The sequence below is a fragment of the Sceloporus undulatus genome, chromosome 4, assembly GCF_019175285.1.
Source record: "Sceloporus undulatus isolate JIND9_A2432 ecotype Alabama chromosome 4, SceUnd_v1.1, whole genome shotgun sequence".
In the NCBI taxonomy this organism is placed as follows: Eukaryota; Metazoa; Chordata; class Lepidosauria; order Squamata; family Phrynosomatidae; genus Sceloporus; species Sceloporus undulatus.
The window spans coordinates 57,380,322-57,407,044 of record NC_056525.1 but is presented as its reverse complement, the minus strand read 5'-3'; the positions used below and the strand labels follow the sequence as shown (position 1 = coordinate 57,407,044).

The 26,723-nt window shown below is 40.2% G+C and overlaps 1 protein-coding gene across 1 annotated transcript in view; it reads left to right on the top strand.

Annotated features, from left to right (window-relative positions):
• The window catches only part of SRGAP2 (SLIT-ROBO Rho GTPase activating protein 2), a 266,745-nt gene that overhangs the window by 155,274 nt on the left and 84,748 nt on the right, over window positions 1-26,723 (top strand). Inside the window, 3 exon segments of the mRNA XM_042463031.1 lie at window positions 1,987-2,049; window positions 14,027-14,242; window positions 15,877-16,005. Coding sequence (XP_042318965.1) covers window positions 1,987-2,049; window positions 14,027-14,242; window positions 15,877-16,005 — 408 coding nt within the window.

The window sequence follows — 26,723 nt, the reverse complement described above, 5'->3', positions numbered from 1 at the left end:
ATAATAATAATAATAATAATAATAATAATAATAATAATAATAATAATAATAGTGGGACCATTATTTGCTTAGGAAGGTGCTCAGAGGTTGGGGCTGAAGAATTCCTGTTTATTGGCTGCTGGTCTATGGAATCTCTCAGGGCTCTGTCTTATTCTCTGTGATGGTCATCATATATGCCAAACCACTGGAAGAGGTTTATGAAGGTTTGGGGTTGAATGCCTCCAATATGCTGATGACACCCAGCTGTTTCTCTTTTCTACCAAATTCCAAGGAAGATGTTTCAGTTCTAAGCAGGTATCTGTCATCAGTAATAGATTGGATAAGGATGAACAAACTGAAGCTTAATCCAGAAAAGTCAGTGGTGCTCCTGATCAGTCAAAAGACACGTCATGGGATAGGGACTCATCCTGTGTTGGATGGGACTGCACCTCCTCTAAAGATGCAGGTTCATAGTGTAAGGGTCCTTCTGGATACCACCTTGAATCCGGTCTGTTCTATAGATGTCAGATCTAATCTTGGTGAAACAAGCCTTTGTTACATCCCATTTATATTAATGTGACAGATTCTATGTGGGGGTGTTTTTGAAGAGTGTTTGGAAACTTCAGTTGGTACACAGTGCTGGATCCAGATTGCTAAAGCGGTGTTGTTTCCAGGGCACACACAGCTCCCTTTTTACAACAGCTGTTTCTGGACTCAATTCAGTGTATGACCTATAAAGGTACAGGCTGTCTGATAACTGGTCTCACCCCAGCTGAGGCTGCCTGGGCTCTGAGATCCCTGAAGATACTGTTCTATCAGCCCCACCACCTTTGTAGGCACATCTGATAGGGATGTGAGACAAGGCCTCATTCATGGCTGCCCCAGTTCTAGAGAAACTAAATTGGCCACCTCCTTTCTATCCTTACTTCCATCAGCAGATACTTTTTCTATTCTGGGCATTCAACATCTCAGTGTTTTTAAAGAAAGCTTTTAACAAGGTGCTGTTCAGTAGCAACTACAACTCCACCCATTTTTAGCTCTGACCTACCTCCTCATGGTATGCAAACCCACACATGTTTCAACAAGGGTATGAGAGATTCAACAAGAAGAAAAATACTTGCACAGTGAGCCAGATTTGGCCTGCAGGTGTTCCCCATCTGGGTGCACATTTTCTCTGATATTAGCTGTAATCAGAGATATCAGGACATCCACTTCCTTGATTACCTCTGTCCAAAACAAACAATATGGCACTTGAAGCAGACCTTGGAAGGTGTACCTTTTTGTACTACTAGCCATGCTGACTAAGGGATTCTGGGAGCTGCTAGCAAAAAAGAAATAACATATTCAAAAAATGTGAAAAAGCGTCGAGCATATATGTTTTACATTCCCATATTCTTTTGGGTACATTGCTGACCAAAGCCACAGTCAAACCAGGATGGACTGACTGGATTATTATGTGTGTGGGATGCTGCTATCTCCTAAAATGTCTTCTTAGCATTATGTACACATAAGGATACTTTTGTAGCACTTGAGCCTTGAGATTCACCTTTGGGACAAAATCTGAAGTTTGATTGCAAAGGTTATCACATTTCCTGTTCTTATACTGTTCCCATAATTATATTATATTATATTATATTCTTTATTTTTATTTTTATTTTTTTAAAAAGGTATTTTGACCCAGCATTCAGAAAACAGCTGTGGAAGCAAGTATAACCATGAACTGCTTTTGATAGCAACTAGAATTTCTTCTCCACAGCTGAATGCTTACTTTCATGAAACACTGCCAGCATTTGGCCAGCATTGTGCACAGCTCATTTAATTTTATTAAAACTGTTTGTTTAATTTGAGTGTAATTGGAACTCAGTGTTTATTAGATTTGGTAGTTTGAATAATGGCCAGTTGTGTGCCTACGATATTTGTGAGTATTGCATCATGCCTAGATTCACCATCCATTGTTTTATTGTCTTTCAATTGACTTTTTTTGTATGTGTTTCTTTTGTGTTGCAGAGCAAAGAAGTTGGGCAGCAGCTCCAGGAAGACTTGATGAAGGTCTTGAATGAGCTGTACACGGTAAATCAAGATGCCTTCTTGGCCCTTTTTCAACGAGAGGAAAATGTTTGACTTTGCCTTGCCTGCTGCAAAAGCAGCAATTGAGGAGTGGATGTGATGAATGGCTATGGTCTGTGCTGAAAGAGTATGCATTTAGTAGACTATTACAGAGTGTAAATTTTATTTTTGCTCAGTTTATTATTCTCTGGTTGCATCTCTATTGCCTTTCCTTCTGTCATCTGATTACTTTCCATGTTAGCTATAGTTAGGAGTATGTCAGGGTGCATCACTGGGACTATGCATTCTACAATAACTGCATGTCTGAGATCAGTTTGGCTTCAAGCAAATTGTTCACAATTGATCCTATTCATTCAGCATGTGGAAGTGTGCTGCACATAAACTTTGTCATTCCATAAATTTATAGCAGGGCTTATTTATCACCTTTTTCAGTTTTAGGTTGATTGTTAGAAGCCTGAGTGATAACAGGTTTATAATTCTAAACATAGGTCCCAAACACACTGCAGAAATAATCCAGTTTGAGACTGCTTGAACTGTCCTGGCTCAGTGCTAGAGAATCCTGGGAATTGTAGTTTGGTGAACCATTAGCCTTCTCTGTCAAAGAGCTCAGGGGCCACAATAAACTACAATTCCCAGGATTTGCTAGCACTGAGCCAGGGCAGTTCAAGCAGTCTCAAACTGAGTTATTTCTGCAGTGTGTTTTGGACCTTCCTGAAGTATTAGTATTTATTAAAACATGAAGGCCTGTTACAGACTGCCAAAATGAAGCTGCTTCGGGTCTCTTTGGAGGTATGCTGTTTAAATGATGCATGCATCCTAAGAATCCGGAAGCTGCACCAAAGCTGCACTCCAGTACTTAGGAATGGAGTGTGGCTTTGGCGTGACCTCCGGACTCTTAAGACCCATGCATCATTTAAATAGCATACCTCCAAAGAGACCCGAAGCAGCTTTATTTTGGCAGTCTGTAACAGGCCAAATATCAGCTAGAATGAGCTTGTACCTGGTCCCTGGAGTGGAACATTAGAGTCTACTGAGATGCAAATCAGTTTTGGAAAGTGAACTTCAAATGTTATGTGCTTCCTTAGTATGTGTGTCCACATTTATATGTACTGGCACAGGTCTGATAAACTATATTGCAAATATTCCAAGTGCATAATTACTGTAATATAGATCTGTTGAACAATACACAGCTCTTTGGGGAGGTGGAAGAACCCAAGATAGTATCTTGCCCCTAAAAGCATACCCTTTGGCCTTTATATTTTTCAGATATGTAATTTGTAAATTTTCATTTACCTAATTTATACAAAATTAACAACTTTAAACCTAGTCTTGTCATCCACCCTGATCAAATCTGATAGTTCCACTACTAGTTAAAAAGCATGTTGTTTGTAGTTATATGCCTTCAACTTAATTCCAACAACCCTTTTGAATGCTGCAAAAGCAACCAATTTGCTTTTGCTGCATTGCCAATTGATAGCTGTTATTTAGAAATACACACCAATCCATCCATAGGCATCTATGTGTTTTACATAGGTCTCCCAAGTGGAACAGAGGGGAGAGCAGACCCAGAAGGCCATAGGACAGGTGTGGACAAAGTGTGACACTGTATGTAGCCCTCAAGGCTGTTTTGGGAATTCATAGCCTCTCCAGACTCCTCTCCTGAATGCCTTCAGGAGTGGCAATTTATCTTTTAAAAAGCCTTCCCTGGACTGTTTAACATGGCAGGGAAACCATTCTGTCCACTTACATGGTGGGTGATTAGGTTGCTTGGCTTGTTCTTTTCTGGAATACTATGTGGCCCCAAGGAACAGAGTATTGGCCCTTGAACCAACACCAGTTGCCCACCCCTGCCTAAGTAGCCATATCAAGAAAGTGATGCTGTGGAAGTAATGCTTTGACACCCAAAGGCCAGAGCTTAGACTATATGGCCACTCTGTTCAAAGCAGTTTTTAATTACCTGTCCCAATTCAACAGGAAATAAATGCATATTGTCTTTACAAAGACAGAGACAAGAGCAGAAGATGAGCTCTCTTCTGTGGATAAGGAGAGCCAACTGTGTATCTATTGCTTATTCAGTGGGGATACAGATGGGTGGCTCCGTGGCTTCTGTTTTTGTCTCTCGCCAGCACTGGTTCATGCGGCACCAGCACACGCCCTAAAAAGAATCCGCCTAGAGCAGCTTCTTTTTAGGAGCGTCATAATGGCACTCATGCATGTTGATGCTATCACTTCCAGTAAGTGCTGTTTGGGCACGCAGATGCCAGATTGTCACGCGCCCCGTGTGGGCAGGGCCTCAGCAAGATGGCACACAGGTGCCGCTAGTAGGGCTGGGTGCATATGGACGCCAAGCCCTACTGAGCCTTAAAATTGGCCTCAGCACAGCGCTTTGCCCCAGTCTGTATCGGGCCTCAGTTTCCCAGGTGGTTTAAGGCCAATGAGTAAGTTCACAACTAGGGACAGATTAGAAGCAGGGTCTTCTGGCTCAAGATTCATATCCATAATTCATAGTCTAGGTTCATACGCTGACCTGCTCTTAGTTGTTATGTCCATACCAGTGCTGCTAAAAATAATGGTACCTGGACCAGTGCCAGTCCCCGAAGTGTTAGTTGCCAGTCCACAGAGAATTTCCATGAAAGAAACTGTTGTAGCAGATGGACAAAAATATGAGACCAGTCCCCAGCGCATTAGGAGGGAAATTGCCAAACATCCCTCTCACATCAGATGGCTTGAGAAATATTGATCTACGTGGCTGAAGACCCCCATTCGAGTACCAAGGAGGAGGAGAAAATAATAGTTTTATAAAAGTTTGTGTATAGCAGGAGGACATTTTTTATTTTTTTGCACAGCTGAATGGGATACACTTGGTGCTGATTAAATCTATCTGATCAGCAACTGTGACCGAATTGCTTCTATTTTAGAAATGGAGCCTGGCAAATGTGTTTTTTGGGGCTACTGCTCAAAATGCCAAACTTCTTTTGGATTTTGTGTGGTCATTAAGGATTGCTACACAGCCAGAACCTTATCCCTCCAACTCCTGCAAAAACATGTTTCAAGAGTACTCTTGAGATTACCCCCTAAACATACTTACCCTAGCAGGGAGCAGGGGTTATTAATCATGTAGCACAGAGTACAGACTGATTTTGCTGATCTGCTCTGAATCAGCAAATCACACTGGGATAGAGGTTACTGTAGCCAAATGTTTGGAATTGGGTTTTCAAAGCTGCAGACTCCAGAGCCTTTAGTGCTTGGTGTGGTTCAATGGAATTTTTAGTACTTTGCTAAATTCCAGCTGCAGATGTTTAGCATTTGAATAGTGGGCTGGGGTGGCGACAGAGCAGCAGTGCTCTGCAGGAGACTGGAGGGTGTGTCTTGCTTGTGGTTTCTATTTGGCTTCCTGGAAAATGGGAATAGTTAACCTTAGTAAATCCACAAACATGTTTTTATAGGGAAAAATGTTTCCCCTGTTTGCAGCAAAACTGTTGGGTCCCTGTAATTACTAAGCAGCAGCATGACATGACTGGGAAGACTAGGAGGAATGACTGTTGTTTTCAAACATGGATGGTGACCTATCACATCTGCACACGGTGACTGTCAACATTGTTTTCTGTGAAATGGACATGAACATAGGAACTTTTTAAGTACAGTTGCCCCTTCAAGTCTGTGGAATATTTGCATATACATAATGCTTTATCTTGGAGATGAGATCCAAATCTAAACATGAAATTCATTTATGTTTCATAAACACCTAATACACATAGCCTGAAGGTAATTTTATACATAATTATATTTTAAACAATTTTGTGTATGAAACAAAGTCTGTGTACACTAAACCATCAGAAAACAAAGGTGTCACATCTCAGCTACGCATGTGGATGATTTTAGAGTATTTCAGAATTCTGGATAAGTGATACTCAACCTGTAACCTTATGTTTCAGAGCAACTTGTAATATGAAGACTAAGGGGCTCAAATAATGTGAAAATAACTCACTTTACTAATATTGCACATTTCATTTGCTCCTGGGCCAACATCTGACTGCCAGGTGTTGACAAACAGTATACATAAATGTAATGAAATGCTGTTCGTTTTATGAAAATGCTGATGTTAGGCCTTTTGCTTGCATTTTTGGAATATTTTGCATCTGTCTTATTCTGCTTTCATTCCAAGTTCAATCTTCTTATAATTGTACTTATTATGCCACCCTAACCATGGTGAAAATGCTAACTTTACCAAAATGTTTTCAAGTGAATTCTGGAGTATGAACATGTATGCCAGTACAAGCCTGGAATTACTGGACACAGTGTCTCTTATTATAACATGACTAGCTTGGCGGTCCTTACTATTAATTGAGGTAACAATAATTTGTTGTAATCATTGTAGTGATTCAAAGTGATTGTTGAACCTAATTCATTTCTTTAAAATCTGTAATCATTTGGTAGTTCAAGGGTCCTTACTTTGTTTCTTGTTGTTGTTGTTGTTGTTGTTGTTGTTGTTGTGTATCTTTAGAGGTTTTAGTGGCAAGATTGGTTCAGAGGAGGTTTGCCATTGCCTTCCTCTGAGGCTGAGAACATGTGACTTGCCCATGGTCACCCAGTGGGCTCTTACAGTACTTTGTTTATCCTCTATTTAAAAGCAAACAGAGACAGCAGAGGATTGTTGTTAGTAGTGGTGTGATAAAATATTGGTCTTCTTTGGGAAGTTAGGAAAAGGTTCTGTGAGTTTTGTTATATGAGGTGGTATACCTCTACTCATAATGCAGTTATATCCATCTCCTAAACCATGTTATATAAGTGTTTCTATGCCACAGACTTAACTTTTAATCACAGCCTTTATCAACAAACAGTTTTGCTTTCTCTCTCCCTGTGATTTCTCCATTCTTTCCTAGGTCAACCCTGCCATTTTTGCAGCAGCTGTTGATGTACAGTATATGCATGTGCAGACAGGCAACCACTTTAGATTTCTCAGCCCACACAGGGCATGCTTTTTCCTTTTGCATTCCAGATTCTTTCATAATGATCAATAGAGAAGAGTGGGAGTGAGGGGAGTGAGAAGATGTCAGATGTATCAGTGGTATAACTCATCTCAGTAGGCTTTGACCCACTTGTGCATAATGCCATAGCCATTCGAAGACCAATGCTAATTCATCCTGTTACAGTTTGTGTATGTGTATTACTTATATCTTGCCTTTACCCAACATGGGACCTAAAGCAGTTTATAACATAGGGCGCTTAGCGCAGTTTGCTTATGCTGCTTCTTTTAAAAATTCTGGTCTTTAAAATTATTGCTGAAATCTAAATGTTTCACTATGACAGAATAATGTGCTCTGGTTACATAGAAACCCTTACTGAGCTGTTACAGTTTTGGAAATTAGACATGATCTGAAAGTGAAATTAAGCATTTGGGCCAGAACGTGGAATTGAAGAGGCCCAGGCTTCATGTGTCCCAATTGTATCTAGTGACTCCTGTGTCAGTAGAGTGGTAAATCCATTCCAAGCTTTAAATGACTTATCCAAAGTATTGAACATTAGGTCCAGAATAGGAAAGCTGTCCCAAATTCAGAGTGGATTCACTGCCCCTGACATGGGAGTCACTAGCTCCCATTGCCTTTGATAAAAGAGTGGCATTAACTCACTGGGGGCTGTGCAGACTGCCCCTAAGGGGTGGCCTGCAGCTGCACTGGATCAGGACCACGGCAACCGCACACCGTGGCCCCCGCCCTGGCCTTTCCATCGTGCAATAGCAGCAGCTTTAAGACGTTGTGTGGAGTGGTGTGCAGTGTCACGGTGCCCTAGGGCAGAGTCAGGGTGTGTGTCATGTGGACACCTTGCCCTGACTCCACCCCCTTAATGGCCGGTCTGCACAGGGCCAGAGAGTCATAATAGCTATAGATACTTTTCTGTTCTGTCAATTCTAGAGAGAAGGAGAAAGATGAGTTGTCTTGAAATTTAAAGTAAATGGTCTTTTTTATTAGTTTTATAAAATTATTAAATAGCACATTAACATTACATAACAAGACCTAAGACAAAACATGAAAAGAAAAACAACAACATATAAAACAAATTGCAAAAAAGACCAACAACAAATACAGTATATACCGTAAGATCTCATAATACAGAATATATCAAAACAAAAATATGACTTCCAGAACTCAAAATAAGTCATATTTGTTATTAAAGCCCATAACCATTCCAGCTCATTGCTTCATTATCAGAATTTCTAAGTTAATATCTGCATGTATATATATATATATATATATATATATATATATATATAATCCACATAACCTTGTTTTCATGTCTTTAACTCATATGAGTATACTAATTTTTATTCCTTAATCAAATTAGTTTACAGTTGTAATCAAATTTTCTTGTCCTTAATCTTTTTCCTGCGTAAGTAATCATATCGTGTTTTCCAAATCTCACCATGCCTTTCCCAGTCTTGACCTCTTATCAAACAAGTAAGTTTGTCTAACTGCACCAAATCTATTAGTTTAGATCAGGGGCAGGCAATCTTTTTGAGCCGGGGGCCAGGTTGCTGTCCCTCAGACAACTGGGGGGCCGAAGCCAAAAAATAAATAATTAAATGTTTTTTAAAAATTAAATATATAAATAAACCAGGACAAATGTAGGACAAAATTTTCAAATGGAAGACACTTTTTTTTTAAAAAATGGAGGAAACGTGAAAAATTTTGCTGATTTTTTTAAAAAATGTTAATATAAATGCATGTTTCTGAGGCTTCTATAGACAATTGCCCCCCAAAGGCCCCGGTGGCAATCGGCGGCAGGACCAGGCTGGGGCCGGTCCCAAGGCCTCGTTGGGCCGCATCCGGCCCGCGGGCCGCAGGTTGCCTACCCCTGGTTTAGATAATCATTCATCTGCCTACGGGAGTTCTTCTGATTTCCAGAATTTTTACTGGCAAATGTTATCCTGGCACTTGTTGAAATATAAAATAACGATTTGCCATATTTAAGTTCTAAATCCTCATTGTCACACATGCTTAACAGATAAAGCTTCAGGTCCATAATTTGTAAGCTTTCCTTCACAATTCTATGGTTTTCCAAAATTTATTAACCCGTTTGCTGTTCAACCACATGTGGTAAAAAGAAGTGCCAACCTCCTGCTTTCATTTCCAGCATTTGTTTGAGAGTCCTTCTTACATTCTGGCTAGTCTAGATGGCATCAGGTACCACCTGAACTGCATTTTTAAAAAATTCTCTTTCAGCTCATTATCCAACGTATACTTCAGTCTTTTACTCCAAGATCTTTCCCACTGATCTAACCTGATGTTTTGTTTTAGATCTTGGGACCACTTAACCATTTGTTCTTTAACAACCTCCTCCTCCATTTCAAAGTCCTTTAGGCATTTGTATAACAAAGCAATTTTATAAGAGTTTTTTGATGTTAAAATTTATTATTATTATTATTATTATTATTATTATTATTATTATTATTATTATTATGCTTTATTTATATGGTGCTGTAGATTTCTTCGAATCAAGGATTTCCAGGTCTTCCTCATTTCAGTTTGACATCTGCCAAAAACCTTTCCCTGAGCTGTCTATAGAGTAACCACCCACAAGAATAACCTTCCTATAACAGCTGATCTAATTTTTAAAATTCAGTAGTTTTACCAAAGTCTTAGTCGTTAGCTGAACATAAGTAACCCATCTGTCTTGGGCTATTACCTCTCCTCTATTGAAAGCCTCATGAACAGAGGTCCATTCAGGGAGTCCTAGGCATAATGTTGCTTTATATTTTGACCATCCATTCATGAGTGATTTTCTAACCAAAAAAAAAAAGTAAATGATCATCTGTTACTTATGTTAAGAATGATTATTTTTTTAAAAAAATCCATTTTAGAACTGCTTTATATTAGGAACACTGTATTCAAATAGCAATTTCAGGTGTATCACTGGAATGTTGAAGCCTAACCACTAGGCAAGCATTCTCTGAAGATGCCAGCCACAGATGCTGGCAAAATATCAGGAAGAAACACTTCTAGAACATGGCCACATAGCCCAAAAAACCCACAAAAAACCTAACCACTAATCACGCCCATTCTATGAAAGCTGCTCTTAAATTTATTTAAGATTTTTTCTGTCACCTCCCAGCCCACAAGTATGTTGGTGATACCCAGCTCTATCTCTCCCGAGAAGTTGAACAAATAAAAACCAATTAAAACAATACTGAGCTAAAAACATTTTAAAACCACATTAAAATACTCTTTAAAAACTCCTAAAAGCAGTCTAAAAACAATCCTAGAATTTAGTTTTGAAACTGTTAAAATGATTCAGTACTACTGCAGCCTTCTTGACATCAGTTGTAAAGGAAAGATAGAGCTGAGTATCACCAACATACTGATAACACCCAACCCTAAAACTCCAGATGACCTCTCCCAGTGGCTTCACATAGATGTTGAAAAGCATAGGGGACAGTACTGACCTCTGTGGAACCCTACAGGCTAATGGCCAAAAGGTTTTCCAGCAGCGTTCAGCCAAGAAAGACAAGAACCACTGCAAACTAATGCCTTCAAGTTCCATATCAACCAGATAACCCAGAAAGATACCATGATCGATGGTATCATAGACCTCTGAAAGATCTAGGATGACCAACAGGGGCTCACTTTCCCAATTTCAAAATCTACCAAGGTAACCAAGACTATTAACCAGGCCTGAACACAGATTAGAATGGGTCCAGGTAATCTGTTTCATGCAAGAAAGCCCAGAGATGCTGCTCCTACTCGCTTTAGGATCTTAATAGAAAGGGAGTGTTAGAGACTAGCCAATGGTTACTACGGAGATGGGGTCAGTAACGTTTTTTGTAACAGAGGTCTTACAGTTTCTTCTTTTAGAGAGGTAGGAACATAGCCATCTTTCAAAGAAGCATTTACAATTTCCACCACCCAACTGGCCAGTCCTCTAGCAGTTTTAATTAGCCAGGATAGAATGGGCCTAACTGACAAGTGATTGGCTTCACCTCTCCAAGCAACTTGTCCAAATCATCATGTTGAACAAACAGAAACTCTTCCATAAAAATCAGAGAAATACAGGCCTCTGTCACTTCTCTGGACTCTACCTTCAATATGGAGTCTATGTCAGAACAAATCCAAGCAATTTTCTTTGCAAAGTATTTAGCAAATTTATCATACTGCTTTCAGCAGTCTCAGGTCTAGCATGTACTGTAGTTGTCATGCCTCCAGAGCATCTTTGATGCTCTTGAGACATATATTTAGTTAAGATTATATTAGGTTTTCTATGTATTAGGGGAAATACAGATCTATAGCTTTAAGAAAGACAAGGATTGTGGGAAATCCCAGGGTCTTATACTGTCTCCCTCTAGTTAGTTTCCGTGTGTAGTAAGATTTCAGCCAAGTCAGACCTGGAGAGAGTATTTTCCTTTGACAAAAAGATAAGTCCACAGAAGAATAAAGATAGTCCTCAGAAGAAGAAAGATAGAATCCACCAAGAAGAGAGACCAGGTATTTAGGAAGTACTATTGAGAAAGAAGAAATCAGTTTCATGTTATTTGCGTTTATAACCAGTAAAGCTTTTGGAAACTTAAGAAATTTGTGGACAAGTCTTTTGTTCAGGCTGTGTTCCCGAGAGCCAGAGACCTTGCTACACCCAAAGTCCATAGCATTGCTCTTGGGATAAAACAGTAGTCCTTTAACTACCTGGAACACCTGCACTGGGCAAGATTGAACTGGTGTAATATAGACAGCAAATAATTGTTTCTTTGCTGCACTCACTGCTGCAGAGCATGTTCTTAACATGGGCCTTAACTCATGCTTGGTCAGATTTATTCTACGTCTTTCTCCACCATCACTCTAGTCATCTGCCCAAGAGCTTCATTGCCCTGAGCTCCTCAGAAAACCACAGAGTCCATGCTTTGCACCCAAGTACAGGACATTTTGGAGCAACTGTGTCAGTTGCCCAGGTCATCTCTTTCTTCCAGAGATCAACTGGGGCATCAACAGAATCATCTGCTGTAGCAGCTGGAAAATCCCCTAGAGCATTCAGGAATCCATTTGAATCTATTAGTCTCTGGGAGCAGGCCATATTAATGGGCCCACTGCCCCTGTGGAGGTTACGGGTGCCAGCCACACATTTGCCAGATCACAGCTGAGTCATCACTCTGTCCAATGCCAATTAAAAGTGGGATCTTGTTTGTTTCTATTGCCAGGTCCCCTTCCTTGAAAGGATGCAGGAAACAGCCATTATTCTAAATGACTTCTTTTAATTTATGAGTACATGATAACTCCAAGTTGGCATGTAAATTATTCAGATGCTCTCACTTTAAAATTGACTGGTCTTGCATTTTTAACTGCAACTTCATCCTGTAACCAAGAAACATTGCTTAATCACTACAGGGAGGAGGAAGAGCATATATCCCATTTAACAAAAATTATAGTCAAGTTCAAACTGAGGTGAAACAAGACTCAGTGGCTTTGTGCCTGAAAACTGAAAACACTTGAAGCAGGAGTTTGGCTTGTCAAGATTTCAAGGCTGGAACAGAATCTCTACTCTGCTGAGTGTGTTTACATGCCAGTTATATTGAATATTCAAAGTGCTTCTTGGAGGTTGATGACAAAACTATTGTAGAACCGTACAACGTTTTAGAAATATTGTACTAAGGAGGGGAAAAGTTTGTTTGTGTATGACAGGGATGTAGAATAGAATGATAACCTTGTCAGAGACTTTCAGACTTGTTAAAGTAAAAACAAAGCTGCCAAATGTAAATGTAAGTAAAAAGAAAAAGCAGAGTAGATGGTTCAACTATTAGAGCTGACATGCCTTCAGCATATGATCAAGTAGATAACAAAGAAAAAGGAAGGTGTCACTGTTGCTCTAGAACACCGGAAAAAACTTTCATTCTTACAGGAGAGACTGTAGGAAAAGGAGTCTTTTAAAAACAAATCAAGATAGATTGCCACTCTTATTTACATACAGAACGGGCTTATAAATGCCTCTTCGACTGCATAGATGAGGTGGGCTTAACATTGTTAAGGCATGCAATAGCATAGGTTTGTGGGGGGAAATGATAATCTGTTCTGGTAATTGTTCACCCTTCTTTTTGACCCCTCCCATACTTTCTGACAAATTTTATACTAATTCAAAAAGTCACTTATTTTCTTAATGCCATATTCAATACATTATCACATCCAGTCTGAAAATAGAATTATGCGTACATACATTTGTTTTGCTGCTAGTCCCACTTTGCTAGGAGGAGTTCCTTGTCTTTTAATAACTATGTGTCAATTGACTGTATTACAGCGCGCCCGCGTCATACGTGGGTGCACCTTACGCGGCTTGAGAATACGCGCTCAAGCCGCAGGGCGGAAGGGGCGGCGCATCCCATTCAATTGAATGGGCACGCGCGCCTGTTGCGTGCCGCCGTGCACAAGCCCCATTGTTTACAATGGGGCTTGAGCATAGGCGGAATTCGCCTTACGCGGAGGGATCCGGAACGGATCCCCGCGTAAGGCGAGGACGCACTGTACTTTATACTAGTTACAACTCTTGGAATATTTTGAAACCTCAGTGGTAGTCCTCTGCGGTCTGTTCAGTTTTATGAAGCATATAAAAGAGTATGTTTATAGATTAGCAGAACTGTTTTCTCTAATTGAAATAAAAGAGTAAAATTGAAGCACTGTAGTAGTTTGAGTATTAGACTAGGACTCTAGGCGACTAAGATTCAAAGCTCCACACAGTAATCGAAACTGACTGGGTGGCCATGGGCAAGTCACATTGACAGAGGAGTACAATGCCACAATCTTTCTGAATAACTCTTGCTGAGAAAAACCCATGGTAGATTTGCTTTAGGATTGGCATGTTGGAACCGTCTTGAAGGCACACAACAACAACAACAGTCATATATCCCACAACAACAAGTCATATATCCTGTAGGTCTATAAATGTGAATAAAATTCTGTCCTTCCCATCTGAGCACGTACCAAACTTTTGTTTGACTTATCTTTTACAGGTGATGAAGACCTATCATATGTACAATGCCGACAGCATCAGTGCTCAGAGTAAGCTGAAAGAGGCAGAAAAGCAGGAGGAAAAGCAGATCGGCAAGTCTGTGAAGCAAGAGGATAAGCAAACCCCACGCTCCCCTGATTCAGCCTCCAGTGTCAAGTTTGAAGAAAAACATGTTAGACGGAGCTCAGTCAAGAAGATTGAGAAAATGAAAGAGAAGGTGTGTGAGTGGTATAGTGAGGTTAAGTGCTGCATAATTACAAAGCTCTCTGAGCAGCTGCTGAGTTGCTCTCCTTGAATCTGATTCACAGTGTAGATCTATATTGGGCATTAAAGGGTGGAGGTAAAATTCTGGCCTGGGCAAAAATGCAGATTTGAGTAAATGGTTCAGTATCTGGACTGGGACCTACTTTTTGTTGCACCTCCTTTGCATGGAGTGGGAAAGGGATAGTCCAAGAGGGATACCATTTCTTGAATTACTATTGGCATTTCAACCACTTTTTAAAAAAACTTGCATACCTGCAGAATGGTGGCTTTGTGTGAACCTTTGACTGTGTAACAGCTAAATTCTCATGCTTTATTTTCAGATGTTTACAGCTAGCTTAAATTTTTTTTAAAAAAAATATGGCTACAGGGTCACCTGGGCAGAGATTAATATTTATTCATTTAATATCCTGAATCTCTCCCAACATGGTATTCAAAGTGCCTTGAATAAGAATTCTGATACAAACCTTTGATGTTCTTTTGTAAGAGCAGAATTCTTAAATATATATTTAGTAGGTCACATTGTGGAAGATGAATTTTAGCCTGCTATTTACAAAATGAAGTTTTAAAGTTAGGAAAGTTTTCTATACCTGAGATTTAGAGCTGTTTTCCCTTTTTTCCTAAATAAGATTACAGCTTGTAAACTTGTGTTAGTATGTATGCACTTAAACTTTCAGATGTTCAGCACAGCTGGTTCATTGAATTGTAAAGATGCATCATCTAACCATGTTGTCCTGTCCTCATTACCAAGTTAGGAGACCTTTCTGTGCTTCACTAGGAAAGACCAAGGGACACCTTCCACAGAATCTGGCTGGTTTTGTCATCAGGCCACAGATTGTCACATGGTTCCTTGATGCCTTCTGCTATGTAAATCCTTAGTGCAAGTACCATAGCCATCATCAACATACAAGTAGGCTTATAAGACTAGATGAATTAATCTTAATGCCAGTATGGTGTGGTGTTTTGAGTGTTGTATTACGACTTGGGTGACTGGGGTTCAAATTCCTGCTTGGCCATGGAAACCCATTGAGCGGCCTTGTTCAACTCGCATTTAGCCTCAGAGGAAGGCAAAGGTAAAACCCCTCTGAACAAATCTTGCCAAGAAAATCCTGTGATAGGTTCTCCTTGTGTTTGTCATAAATCAGAAATAACTTGAAAATACATAACAAAAACAAGGATAATTGAAAGAGCCAGTGGAGAGAAGTAGTTTGAGTGGGACTCAGACTCTGGGAAAGCAGAGAGTTATACTCACTAAGCTTTAGAGGAAAGCAATGGCAAATTTCATCTGAATGAATCTTGCCAAGATAACTGTGAAGGTTTGCCATAAGTTGGAGTCAGCTTTAAAAGTACATAGCAACTACAGTGATGGTGCTTTCCATGGATTGCCATTAGTCCATCTATGGAGAGCATTATCTTCATGTTCATCTATGACATAACAGTTTTTTGACTCAAATACACTATAGTTTATTTCTTTGCCTAGAAGATTTCACAGAATTCAGGATGAAGAAAGAGGAATAAATATCATTACTTCCTGAAGACCTGTATTTACTTTCTTTTTCTCTTAATAGTCTCCTTTTGGCTTCTTTTCAGCGCCAAGCAAAATACACAGAAAATAAACTGAAAGCTATTAAAGCAAGAAATGAATATCTGCTGGCTCTGGAGGCTACTAATGCATCTGTGTTCAAGTATTACATCCATGACCTGTCTGATCTCATTGATGTAAGTGTTCTAGTTTTAGGGTGCCTTTACTGAATGTTGCTGCTGTAAATTCCATTGTGTCTTTGTTTTCCATTAACTCCTTTAATGAGAGAAATCTTCCTAGGAGGGAGGGTTATGTTCTTCTTAAAGATAACTCTGAATGTGTTGCTGTTCTAGTACAGTAATAGCAACTTGCATCCTTCCTCTCCTACTTGGAAATGGTGAGAACCTGTGCAGGAATGTTTCCTGTAATTCTGTTTAACTGTTTTGAATCATACGACAACTGCAGCAGGTGGGTCCTTTCCTCTCCCCAAATTCAGCCTGGAGTTAGTAGTATAGCTCCTCTCATCATCTTGCCAAATGGATGTGATACGCCCACCATGGAGACAGTGGTGAGCAGAATAAGGGCCTCTTGTGATCAAGTGGACTCACTATAACAGCACATTGCTGTTTTTCATGTTGAAACAATGAAATACTTACTGCTTGGAATGCTGAAAAAGATCTACTTTTTTAGAGCTTGATTAACTCAAAAATTGTCCTTTGTTGTGTGGATACTAACAGGACTGATGTATTGACTGTATTGCGCTGCTTCCTCAGGCAGTCTTTGATTGCTGCCGGACACTGCTTTTCTCTGTTTCTTGGTGGCAGCTGTAATAGTGTCCTGTAATCAAGGTTAAAAATACATTGGGGAGCCCTGAGGGTAATTGGTTGAGGGAGAGAGAAAAAGAGGCTCTAAACAAGCAAATTAATTCCTCTTCATTGCTTGTTGTCTACTATTTGTTATTCAGCCAGTCATAAAATCAAACAGGTCACGCTTATTTCTGTTCAGTACAAGTATTTATTTGAGGCTTTCACTGTTCATTCTGTTCTGCACTACAAGTTTTTTAATACAAGAAAACTTTTGCCCTAGAGGTGGCTTGGGGATACTGTATCCATACGTCATATTTTCTACTGCCTTTTATGTGTGGACTTATCAGCTGATCGATTTCAGAGTTTCAAATAAATCTAGTCTTTCATTCAGTTTATATGCTCATAAGATTCAAACAGTCTTGTTTTTATGAATACTCTAGAACAAGACAACTTTGTAGTCCTCTGAGTATTGTCAGACAACAACTCCCAGCATGCCTCACCTTTGGCAGGCTAGGATGATAGACATTGGAGCCCATATTCCTCCTCCCCCATCTATAGGGCATTCCAAACCCCTGGATTATCAGGAATGGCAATGAAATGAAAATTTTCATTATATGCTATGTATGGCATACATACAGTGGTTTTGTAGTTGTTGTTTTGAAGACAGATCTATATGCGCAGGAAACGTATGTGATATAATTTTTTTTTGAAATAACACCATTTCAGAATAGGAAATGACAATCTCCTATTTCAATGCAATCCATATGGAAATCATTCTCTCTACAGAAAACTGGCTTTGGAGGACGGATGAACCAATATTTTTCTAGTCACATTTCCTTTTCTTTTTATCTATTTCAGTTTTGCATGTTTTCACTCAAGTCCTTTCTCTCCAAGTTTGGCATCTACCTGAAATATTTTAAAAGCCAAATTTAAAAATTACAGTTACTTTCATATGCATTTTCCCTACTGTACACATTCTTATCTTCATAATTCCTAACTGTAAATATTTTTCAATGCAGCTTTTCCCAATATGTGTGTTCTATATGCAGAGTTTGAGCATAGCAAACTCAGAGAAGTGTGCAATATTTTTTATTTATATCCCACCCTATATCAAGAGGTCACAAGGTGGCTTACAGTAGCATCAAAACAGGTTAAACAGGATAGAAACAATAAGATAGTGTAAATAAGATAGTGTAAGTAAGACATTAAGATAGTGTAAAACATAATAAATATTTTAAACATGCAAAGTTTTTAAAACTATAAATAAAAATCTTTGAGTTGAATTAATGAGGCTGGAAAGGCTTTGTTAAGCAACCAGGTTTTAACTTGGTACGTAATGACAAGAGTGTTGGTACCAGCCAGGCCATTCCATAGGTGAGTTGTCATGGCTGAGAAAGGTCCTCTCCTATGTCCCAGCACAATGTATTGATCTCACTGGTGGGACATGGAGGAGCCCTCACAGCAGATCTTAATCCTCAGGCAGACACATATAGAGAGAAGTCTTCCCCCAAGTATCAAGTTCCCAAGCCATTTGGGGCTTTAAATGTCATCACAAGCACTTGAATTCAGACCAGAAACATATTGGCAGCCAGTGCAATTACAGTAGCCCTTCCCAATTCATGGGGATCTGTTCTGGACCCCCCGATCCCACTCCTCGGGAAAATGGCGGCTTGCAAATATCCCATTGAAAATGGACTACATTGAAAGTGGCTACATTATCTCTCTCCAAGAGCTCACACAGTAATTGAAGCTGACACCAAGCACTTTGAGGCACAACGTGCATTTGAGCCTCCAATGACAAAGATGGATCTAGGAGAACTCTCAAACTATGTACCTACTCTTTGAGGGGAAGTATAACCCCATCCAGAAAAGACTGTTTACTTACTTCCCAGACTCAACACCCACCAATCCATAGAGCCTCTATCTTATTGGTATTCAACTTCGGTTTGTTGACCCTCATCCAGTCCATTATAGCATCCAGGGATTAGCCATTTTCTGAACTGCACGTTAAACTAGAAAGTGAAAATTATGATGTTTTGCTTAAAAGTGTGGGACAAATTAAATTTTCTTTTTCCTACCCACTAAATACTTAGGAAACACATGGAGGGGGGTCCTAAACTATCCCTGTCCCAAATTTGCTATTCTTCTATGAGTCACAATGTTTTTGCATTGAGAAACATGCAAACATGATTTCTCTATTTGCTTTCTTAGAGCAGTACAGGCCAGTGAGGGTTCCGAATACATAGACTGACATTTGATTTTGGATTATAAATTGCTCAGCTTTTACGCAGAACTACAGTCAGTGCTTGGTATCCACAGGGGATGTGTTCTGGACTCCCCCGTGGATATCAAAATCTGCAGATGCTCAATTTCCCTTGTTTCCAATGGTGACGTATGCATGAGGCTGTGCCACCATTAAGGACAAAGGGATGCATGGTGGGCTGTGGGTGGTCAGTGCAGGACTCCCATCAGGCTGACGGGAGGGCAGTGGCAAGTCCCGACCTCTCTGTTCGCCTCCAGAAGACAATGCGCCATGGAAGCCACTTGCCTGCTCCTCCTTGGTCTCTGGCGGTGGCAGCAGGCTCCTGGGCTCCCTTCCTAGCAGAGGGCTCCTTGGAAGGGAGGAAGGAAAAAGGAATAATGACACCACCCTCACTGCCATTGCCTCCCTTGACTACCTCTGCCTCCTGCCGGTCTCTCCTGCTGAGGCTGCCCTCCTTGCTTTCCAGCAGGAGGAGGAGGAGGGGGTCGCCAAAGGAGGTGGTGGCGACAAAGGCAGCGGGCGGGGCTGCCATCCTTCCTCACTTCTGAGGAGCCCTCTGCTGGGAGGGGCACCCAGGGGGTCACCGCTGCCGCCAGAGAGAGAAATGGCTTCCAGGGCACACTGTAGGCCGGAAGCTCCCCCTCCCCGCACTCACCACTGCCCCCTTGTCGGCCTGGTGGGCTGACACCCACCCACCCATCCCTTTGTCCCTAATGGCAGTGCAGCCTCATGCACACGCCACCATTGGGAACAAGGGGGGGCTTCCCATCCACGTGTAAACAAATCTGCTGATGGCAAATCCACCAATATTGAAAGCTGATTGTATTACATTGTGTCTGTTTTGTCTATTTAACATTTATATAGTAGCAGCAGTATATGTTACAATATAGAGGCAACATCCATATCAGTAGAGCTTAGAGCGGGGTGAATAATCTGATCCAGCTGTATTATTATGTGTTTCCCATTAGCTTTAACCACCATGGTTAATAGCCAGGGAGGATAGAAGATGTTGTTCAAAACCTTTTGAGGACACTTTGTTATCCAGCCCTGGCTTACAACTTTTATTAAGCAGATCAATCAAGGATGTGGAGGCAGTTAGTTTGATTATAGATATGGAAGGATAGAGTAGCGTAGCTCAGGATTTGACTACAGCTATGGGTTCAGAAAAGGCTCTGTTAGACAGCTAGGTATGGCAGAATTCTTGATTGAAGAAAGAACTGGCTTTATGAATAAATACATGGCTGTTCCAGGTACTATGGAAGGCACAAAGGTGGGAGCAAGAATACATACATTTTTGTGTAGAAGGACTCAGAAGTCCCTAATGCAGTGGTTCTCAAACCTCCTAATGCTTCAGCCCTTTAAGACAGTTCCTCATGTTGTGGTGACCCCCAACCATAAAATTATTTTAATTGCTACATGCAAATATGTGTTTTCCGATGGTCTTAGGTGACCCCCATGAAAGGGCCGTTTGACCCCCAAAGGGGTCCCGACCCACAGGTTGGGAACCACTGCTCTAATGTCTATGCATCTCCTTAATCAGAGAGTTAAAATGAGGATTAGAGTATTAAATCACAGTAAAGACTAAAAGGGAAAGGACAGTGTGATCATAGTGAACTGCCTTGAAATACAGATCCTAGCTATTCTGCTAATGTCTGTTCTCTCTTAACTTTCTCTGCCATTAGGACTTAATGTGCATTTGCAGAGGCACATATTGCAAGAAACATTGTCAGAGCCATTTGGATTTCTGTAATAAATCTTTCTCTTTTCCTTAAACACAGAAAGATGATATGAAGGTGTGCTAATTTATCCAGGTTACAGAAAATTCTTGAGTCTGAGTGCTCCTGTGCTGACACAGTTTTCTTGCTATGCAAAAATGTCAAGCGAATGTGTTAGTTTCATCAATGTATTCCTGCTTGCCATTCCTGAGTGCTAAGATAGATGGCTCCCCTGGGTGTAGACTTTGTCTTTCTAGATGCCTAAACTGGGGCAGTCATTAACTTCAGAAAAGATACTCTGTGCTTCGCACATTTAGGTTGCAAACCTAAGCATGCTTATTTTCTGGTAAGTCCTGTTCAGAGAGACTCATTTCTATGAAAATAAGCTTGGGATTGTACTGCAAATTTTGGATAGACTAGTAAAGAGTATTGATATCATTTAATGGGGAAGGTAATAGAAAATCAAGGGAGCTATTGTGGCATAGTGGTTTTTGAGTGTTGGATTATGACTCTGGAGACCAGGATTCGATTCTCAACTCAGCCATGGAAATTTACTGGGTGACCTTGGCAAGTCACACTCTTTCAGCTTCAGGGGAAAGCAATGGCAAATCTCCTCTGAACAAATCTTTCCAATAAAATCCCATGATAGAGTCGCTTTAAGGTCACCATAACTTGGAAATGACTTGAAGGCACACAGCAACAACAGTAGAAAATCAGCTCTGAAAACAACTGAAGTCCTTTTACTGCAGAGTCATATATGATGGCTGGGAAGGAACACACAGAAAAATTCCTGACACTAAGCAGTCCATTTCTCTCCTGCCTACCTTCATGGTGACAGTACCAGCAGCTTTTTCCTTCCGGTGCCACCCCCGATAACAGCATAGTTATACCAGCATAGTGCATTGACAAGATTTTGGCTACTGATCATCCTGTGACTGCTACATTTTATATTGAAATTACTCCCTAGGCATAAGTCCATCTGCCATGTTCCAGGCCTCAGAGGGAGAGAAGGGCAGGCACAGCTCCACCAGGCCTAGCCAGGAGAAAGAAGAAGGGCCCTCCCTCCACTCATCTGCTATGGCCCAGACCTCATAGGGAGAGAAGAACCACTGAACATGATCCCTTCTCTACTGCCATTCCTATAGATTGTAAGCCTGAGGGCAGAGAACTGTCTAATTAACATTTTGTAAGCTGCTCTGGCAGAAGAGATGGGTATAAAAACTATGAATGAATGAATGAATGAATTAGGGCATTTTAGGATTTAGCTGAGATGAATCAAGCTAGGAGTGTCACACCAGTCATGCAAGTATAGTAAGAGCTATTTACCTAGTTCACTATTGTTTACAGTGATAGGCAGTGGCTCTCTACATTTTCAGACAGGTTTCTTTCCAGAGATTAGAAAACCTCTACAACACCCCAGAATCCCCTAGCTGGCATATTTCCCCCAACCCCTGAGATATACCTGGACATTCAAAATGAATATGGGACCTTCTCTTTACAGAGCATGTGTCCAACCACTATCATACTGAGCGGCAGCCCTTGCATACAAATCTCACTATAAAACATGTTGAAACAGTAATTATAGGCATAAGGACCTGTTTAGGAAAACAAATCCTAATACCAAGGGCACAGTGCCAGTATTTGAGCAGTGTCTGAAATGTATTTAAAACAACCCAAATGTTACTTCTCTTGATGTAACTATTTCATACCATTTCTCTTCCTACATGCCATTTCTCTTCCTACAGAAGTCATTCACTTAGAAGTTGAAAGAGACAAATTGCAAAAGCCCACCCATGCTAATGAAAGACGTGGGGTTGTTAATGCCGCATACTGGATTCATTGTTAATAGGAACAAGTAGAGATATTTATTCAGTCGTTCAGTTGAAATGTTCCCTGGTGGTTTTGAATTCACTGAAACTCTTTGGACTGATGATAATCCCTTATGTTAAATAAATATTGTATTAATGGAAGAACGTGTTTAAGCTTCTAGGTAAAGTATGTGTATATTGAGCATCGGGTGGCTCAGCTGCTGAGACCACCTGCTGGATAGCTAACAAGGTTGGCATTTAAACTTATGTTAAGGTGGCAAAAAACTACCACGGAGAACTACTAAAACAGACACTGGAATACATAATCTTTATCATTTTGTCTAACTCTAACTCAAAACGTAGTGCAGTTTATAGGGTACCCTTCTTTCTGCTTTGAAGCTGTATAAAGGAGAAGGCTTTGAAACTCTATGAAGGCTTGGTTCCAGATTGTTTCAAAGACAGTTTCTCCTTCTATGACCCTACAAATTTTAAGCTCTTCAGGGGAAGGCTTGTGATAGTCCCGTCACAAGAATGGTTAGTGAGGACACGGGAGAGAGCCTTCTCAGTGACCACTTCCAAGTTGTGAAACTCCGTTCCACAGGAGGTTTAGTTGACCCCCTCCCAATTGTCTTTCCACAACAGACAAAGACCTTTTTATTTAGACAGTCCTTTGGTTTTTAACTTATTGCAGCAGAGAGAATTTTTAATGAGGAATGCCATGTCTGTGTTTTATTATGTTCTAAATGTATTTTTAAAGTGTGTTTAACTTGAGGTTGTTAAACAGAATTGTGGTTTAATTGTTGTCTAACTTTGGCATTACTAGTTTTTTAGCTGTATTTGCCCTAGCCTGTTGCAAGCTGCCTTGAATCTTGTGTAGAGGGGAAAGTAGCCTATAAATTTAATTAGATAAAATTAAATTAAACTGACCATACTGAGAGTAAAGGAATTCCTACAGAAAAGCAAATATCTGAAGGAAAATAAATCTTGAACCTTTTGCTTTGAGAATAAAACACTGATTGAAAATTTTAAAATGTTCAATAGTGGCATTTTAAGCCTTCTTGCAGGAACCACCAATACTATCTGCGGCAATTTTAAGTGGTTCCCAAATTTAAAGAGCCAGACTGAAATGTTTCTACCATATGTTGATGAGACTGTTTGCGCTTCAGTTAAATTGTAAATTATTATTATTATTATTATTATTATTATTATATCCTGCATTCCCCCAAAATTGGGATACAAAGTGGCTTACAAGTTAAAAAGACAATAGTTTAAAAAATACAAAAGTGGTCAACTTAAAAAGCAACATGTCCTTCATTTAGCTTTGAAAGCAGCTTTTGTGAAGATTTCCAATCACCACCATGTACATGGCTGCATTGCATGCATCCACATAACTTTTAAAATATTGTTTATTATATATATATCCCACTTTCCACCATAAACTATATTCATCAGATATCAGTAAAACACAAAAGCAAAGCAACTTAAAGCACATAAATTAAAAATTAAAGTGTACCTACCAATTCAATACTTTTCAACAGCTGATAAGGAGCCAAAAGCCTGAATTTTTTTTAAAAAAGTAATTGCCTGCCAGTAGAAGATGATCAGAGTCAGAAATAGGCTTGTCGTCTTTGCAGAGCTCCAGGAGCTGGGAGCAGCTACCAAGAAGGCCAGCTCGGTCTTTAAATCTCAGCAAGCTTGTATGGGAGAGTGCCTGGAGCCATGTTGTATAGGGCTTTATAATTCATAACCAACACTTTGAATTGCAGCTAAACATGGAACAGTGGCCAGTCATCTTACTGTAAGATGGGAATCACATCCTCCTTACAGCTGGCTTTGTTGATAATCTAGTTGTAGCATTCTAGTGCAGCTCATGTTTCTGCACTCTTTTTAATAATAATAATAATAATAATAATAATAATACAATTTATTTATATTCCAATTTTTCACAAGGAAAGTGGATTCCAACAGTATAAGGATAAAACATAATACAGTTAAAATTACAATCAAACAAAGGAACAATCCCATATCCCAACCCTCCCTCAATCATAAAAACATAAACAATACATAAAAAGAAATTAAACAATAAACTACATTAAAAAACATTCCAAGTCCATCTGCCATGTACAGCATGTTATAGTAAGCCAGTTGAGATATCACTAAGGCATGTGTCACAATGTCCAAATCTAACATTTCCATCAATATAATTGGCACACTAAGTTTAATTATGCAGATGTGCTCATGGACACCACTAAAAACTGGGCGCCCAGGTTCAGGATGCAGTATACATACTATAAAAAAGAGGGTTCAGAGATAGTATAATTCTGTTTGAGACAGAATGAATCCCTGTTCCCTGATCTGCTTTCTGACTGAAGTATATAATCTTCATCTTTCCAGTCTGTTGCTGCTGCATTTGCTTATCCTTCTGTCCTTTCTGCATTTAGTGTCTTGTTTGTTCTCCCTCAGCCAAACACTGATTTAGATGGGAATTAGTTTCTTAGATTTAAATAGAAAGGAGAGACAGGCATGGTTATCATAAGTGTGGGGTGGCTGACATTGGACCCCAAAACTACAATTAATCTCTCCCAGCAATTTTATATATATGTTAAGGAACATGGAGGACAGGATGTAGTCCTGACAAATACTATAGGCCAGAGGCCAAAGCATCAGACAGGAGTCCCCATGTACCCCTTAAATTTTTATCTTCAAGAAATACTGGTGCCATCACATCTTATTCCAGCTAGGTAGTCCAGAAGCATGCTTGATTATATTGAAAGCTGCAGAAAAGTCTGACAGAACAAAGATAATCACATTGCACTTGCCCAGTTCCCTGCATAGATCATCCAATAAGGCTACCAAAGCAGTCTCTGTCTTATAATAATACACTGAAACCCCTTGTTCAAGAGAAGGATATTGGGGACTGGCCAAAAATGTAATAGGGTTTAGCTCTGTATTAAATATTTCACCCCTCTTGCCAGCATAACTCATACCTTATTATAAAGAACCATTGATCATTATTCTTTTAGCCAGTCCCTGTGCCCCTGGTCAAGTTTAGAAGTTAAGAAGGGCAAGAGTCAAGAACATGCAGTATGTCTCAATTCTTCTAGGATGGTGTTGACATCAACAGGTTGTACAAATTGAAAAATGTCCATTATAATTGAACTTGTATCGAGACTCATCATCATCATTTACCATATATACTTGACTATCAAGGGCAAGTTTTAGGGCCAAAATTATTGATTTTGATATGACCCATGGAAAAGATGAGGGTAAAACTTAGGGAAATGTAACCAAGGATCTAAGGCAAAGAAAAAAAGGTGCCAAAGAATTTAGAAAATTCCAGCAGGCACAATTGTTTGTGTCCACACTAAAGGCTGGATGGATGAGAATGCAGGTGGATCAGTGGTTCCAGGACGGATTACACTCTTGCCTTTTACCAGGAGATGGTTCCTTTTTAAAAATAAGAGTTAAAGTACAGCATTTATTGACCTGAGATAAATCGACTTTTTTTTGGTATCAATTTTTAGACTAAAATTTCTAGACTTATCATATTTTCCGGCATATAAGATGACTTTTTGACCCTCTAAAATTAGGTCAAAAGTCAGGGGTCGTCCTATATGCTGGGCTAAGCCCGGCAACAAAATAGCCCCACGCCCCGGCGCGCTCAACTGGCCTTCCAGGCCTCCGGAGGCCTTCTAAGGGGCCTTTGGAGGCCTCTTGAAGCCAGCACAGAGGCCTGTGAAGCCGGCAGCCCCGCAGAGGCTTCTAAGGGGCCTCCAGAGGCCTTTTGAAGCCAGCGCACACATGCTCGGCTGGCTGCCAGCTTCTCAGGCCTCCGGAGTCCTTTTGAAACCAGCGCGCCCGTGCACAGCCGACTGCTGGCTTCTCAGGAAGAGGGGTAGTCTTATACAGTGAGTATATCCTAAACTGTATTTTTATTGAAAAAGTTGGAGGTCGTCTTATACGCCCAGTCATCTTATACGCCGGAAAATACGGTATGCATGAGTATATACAGTATTTATAGAGTGCCATTACTGTACATGGCACTTTACAAGAAAAAGAACAAGAAAAAACAGTTCCTTGCCCCCAGATTTAAGTCTAATACACAAGCAAAGGAGATGGCAATGGGATTAAGTCCAGCAGATACTGCCTTTTATCCTCTCCCTCTGAGGTCAGAGTTATGACAGTTGGTATGGAGGAATTGTCCTTCATCTGCCTCTGAGGCTAGGCGTAATGAAGGTGTGCCTGCCCCTTCTCTCCCTCTGAGGCCATGGCGATGGCAGATGAATGGAGAGAGGGCCCATCTTCTGTCTCTGGGCTAGGCAT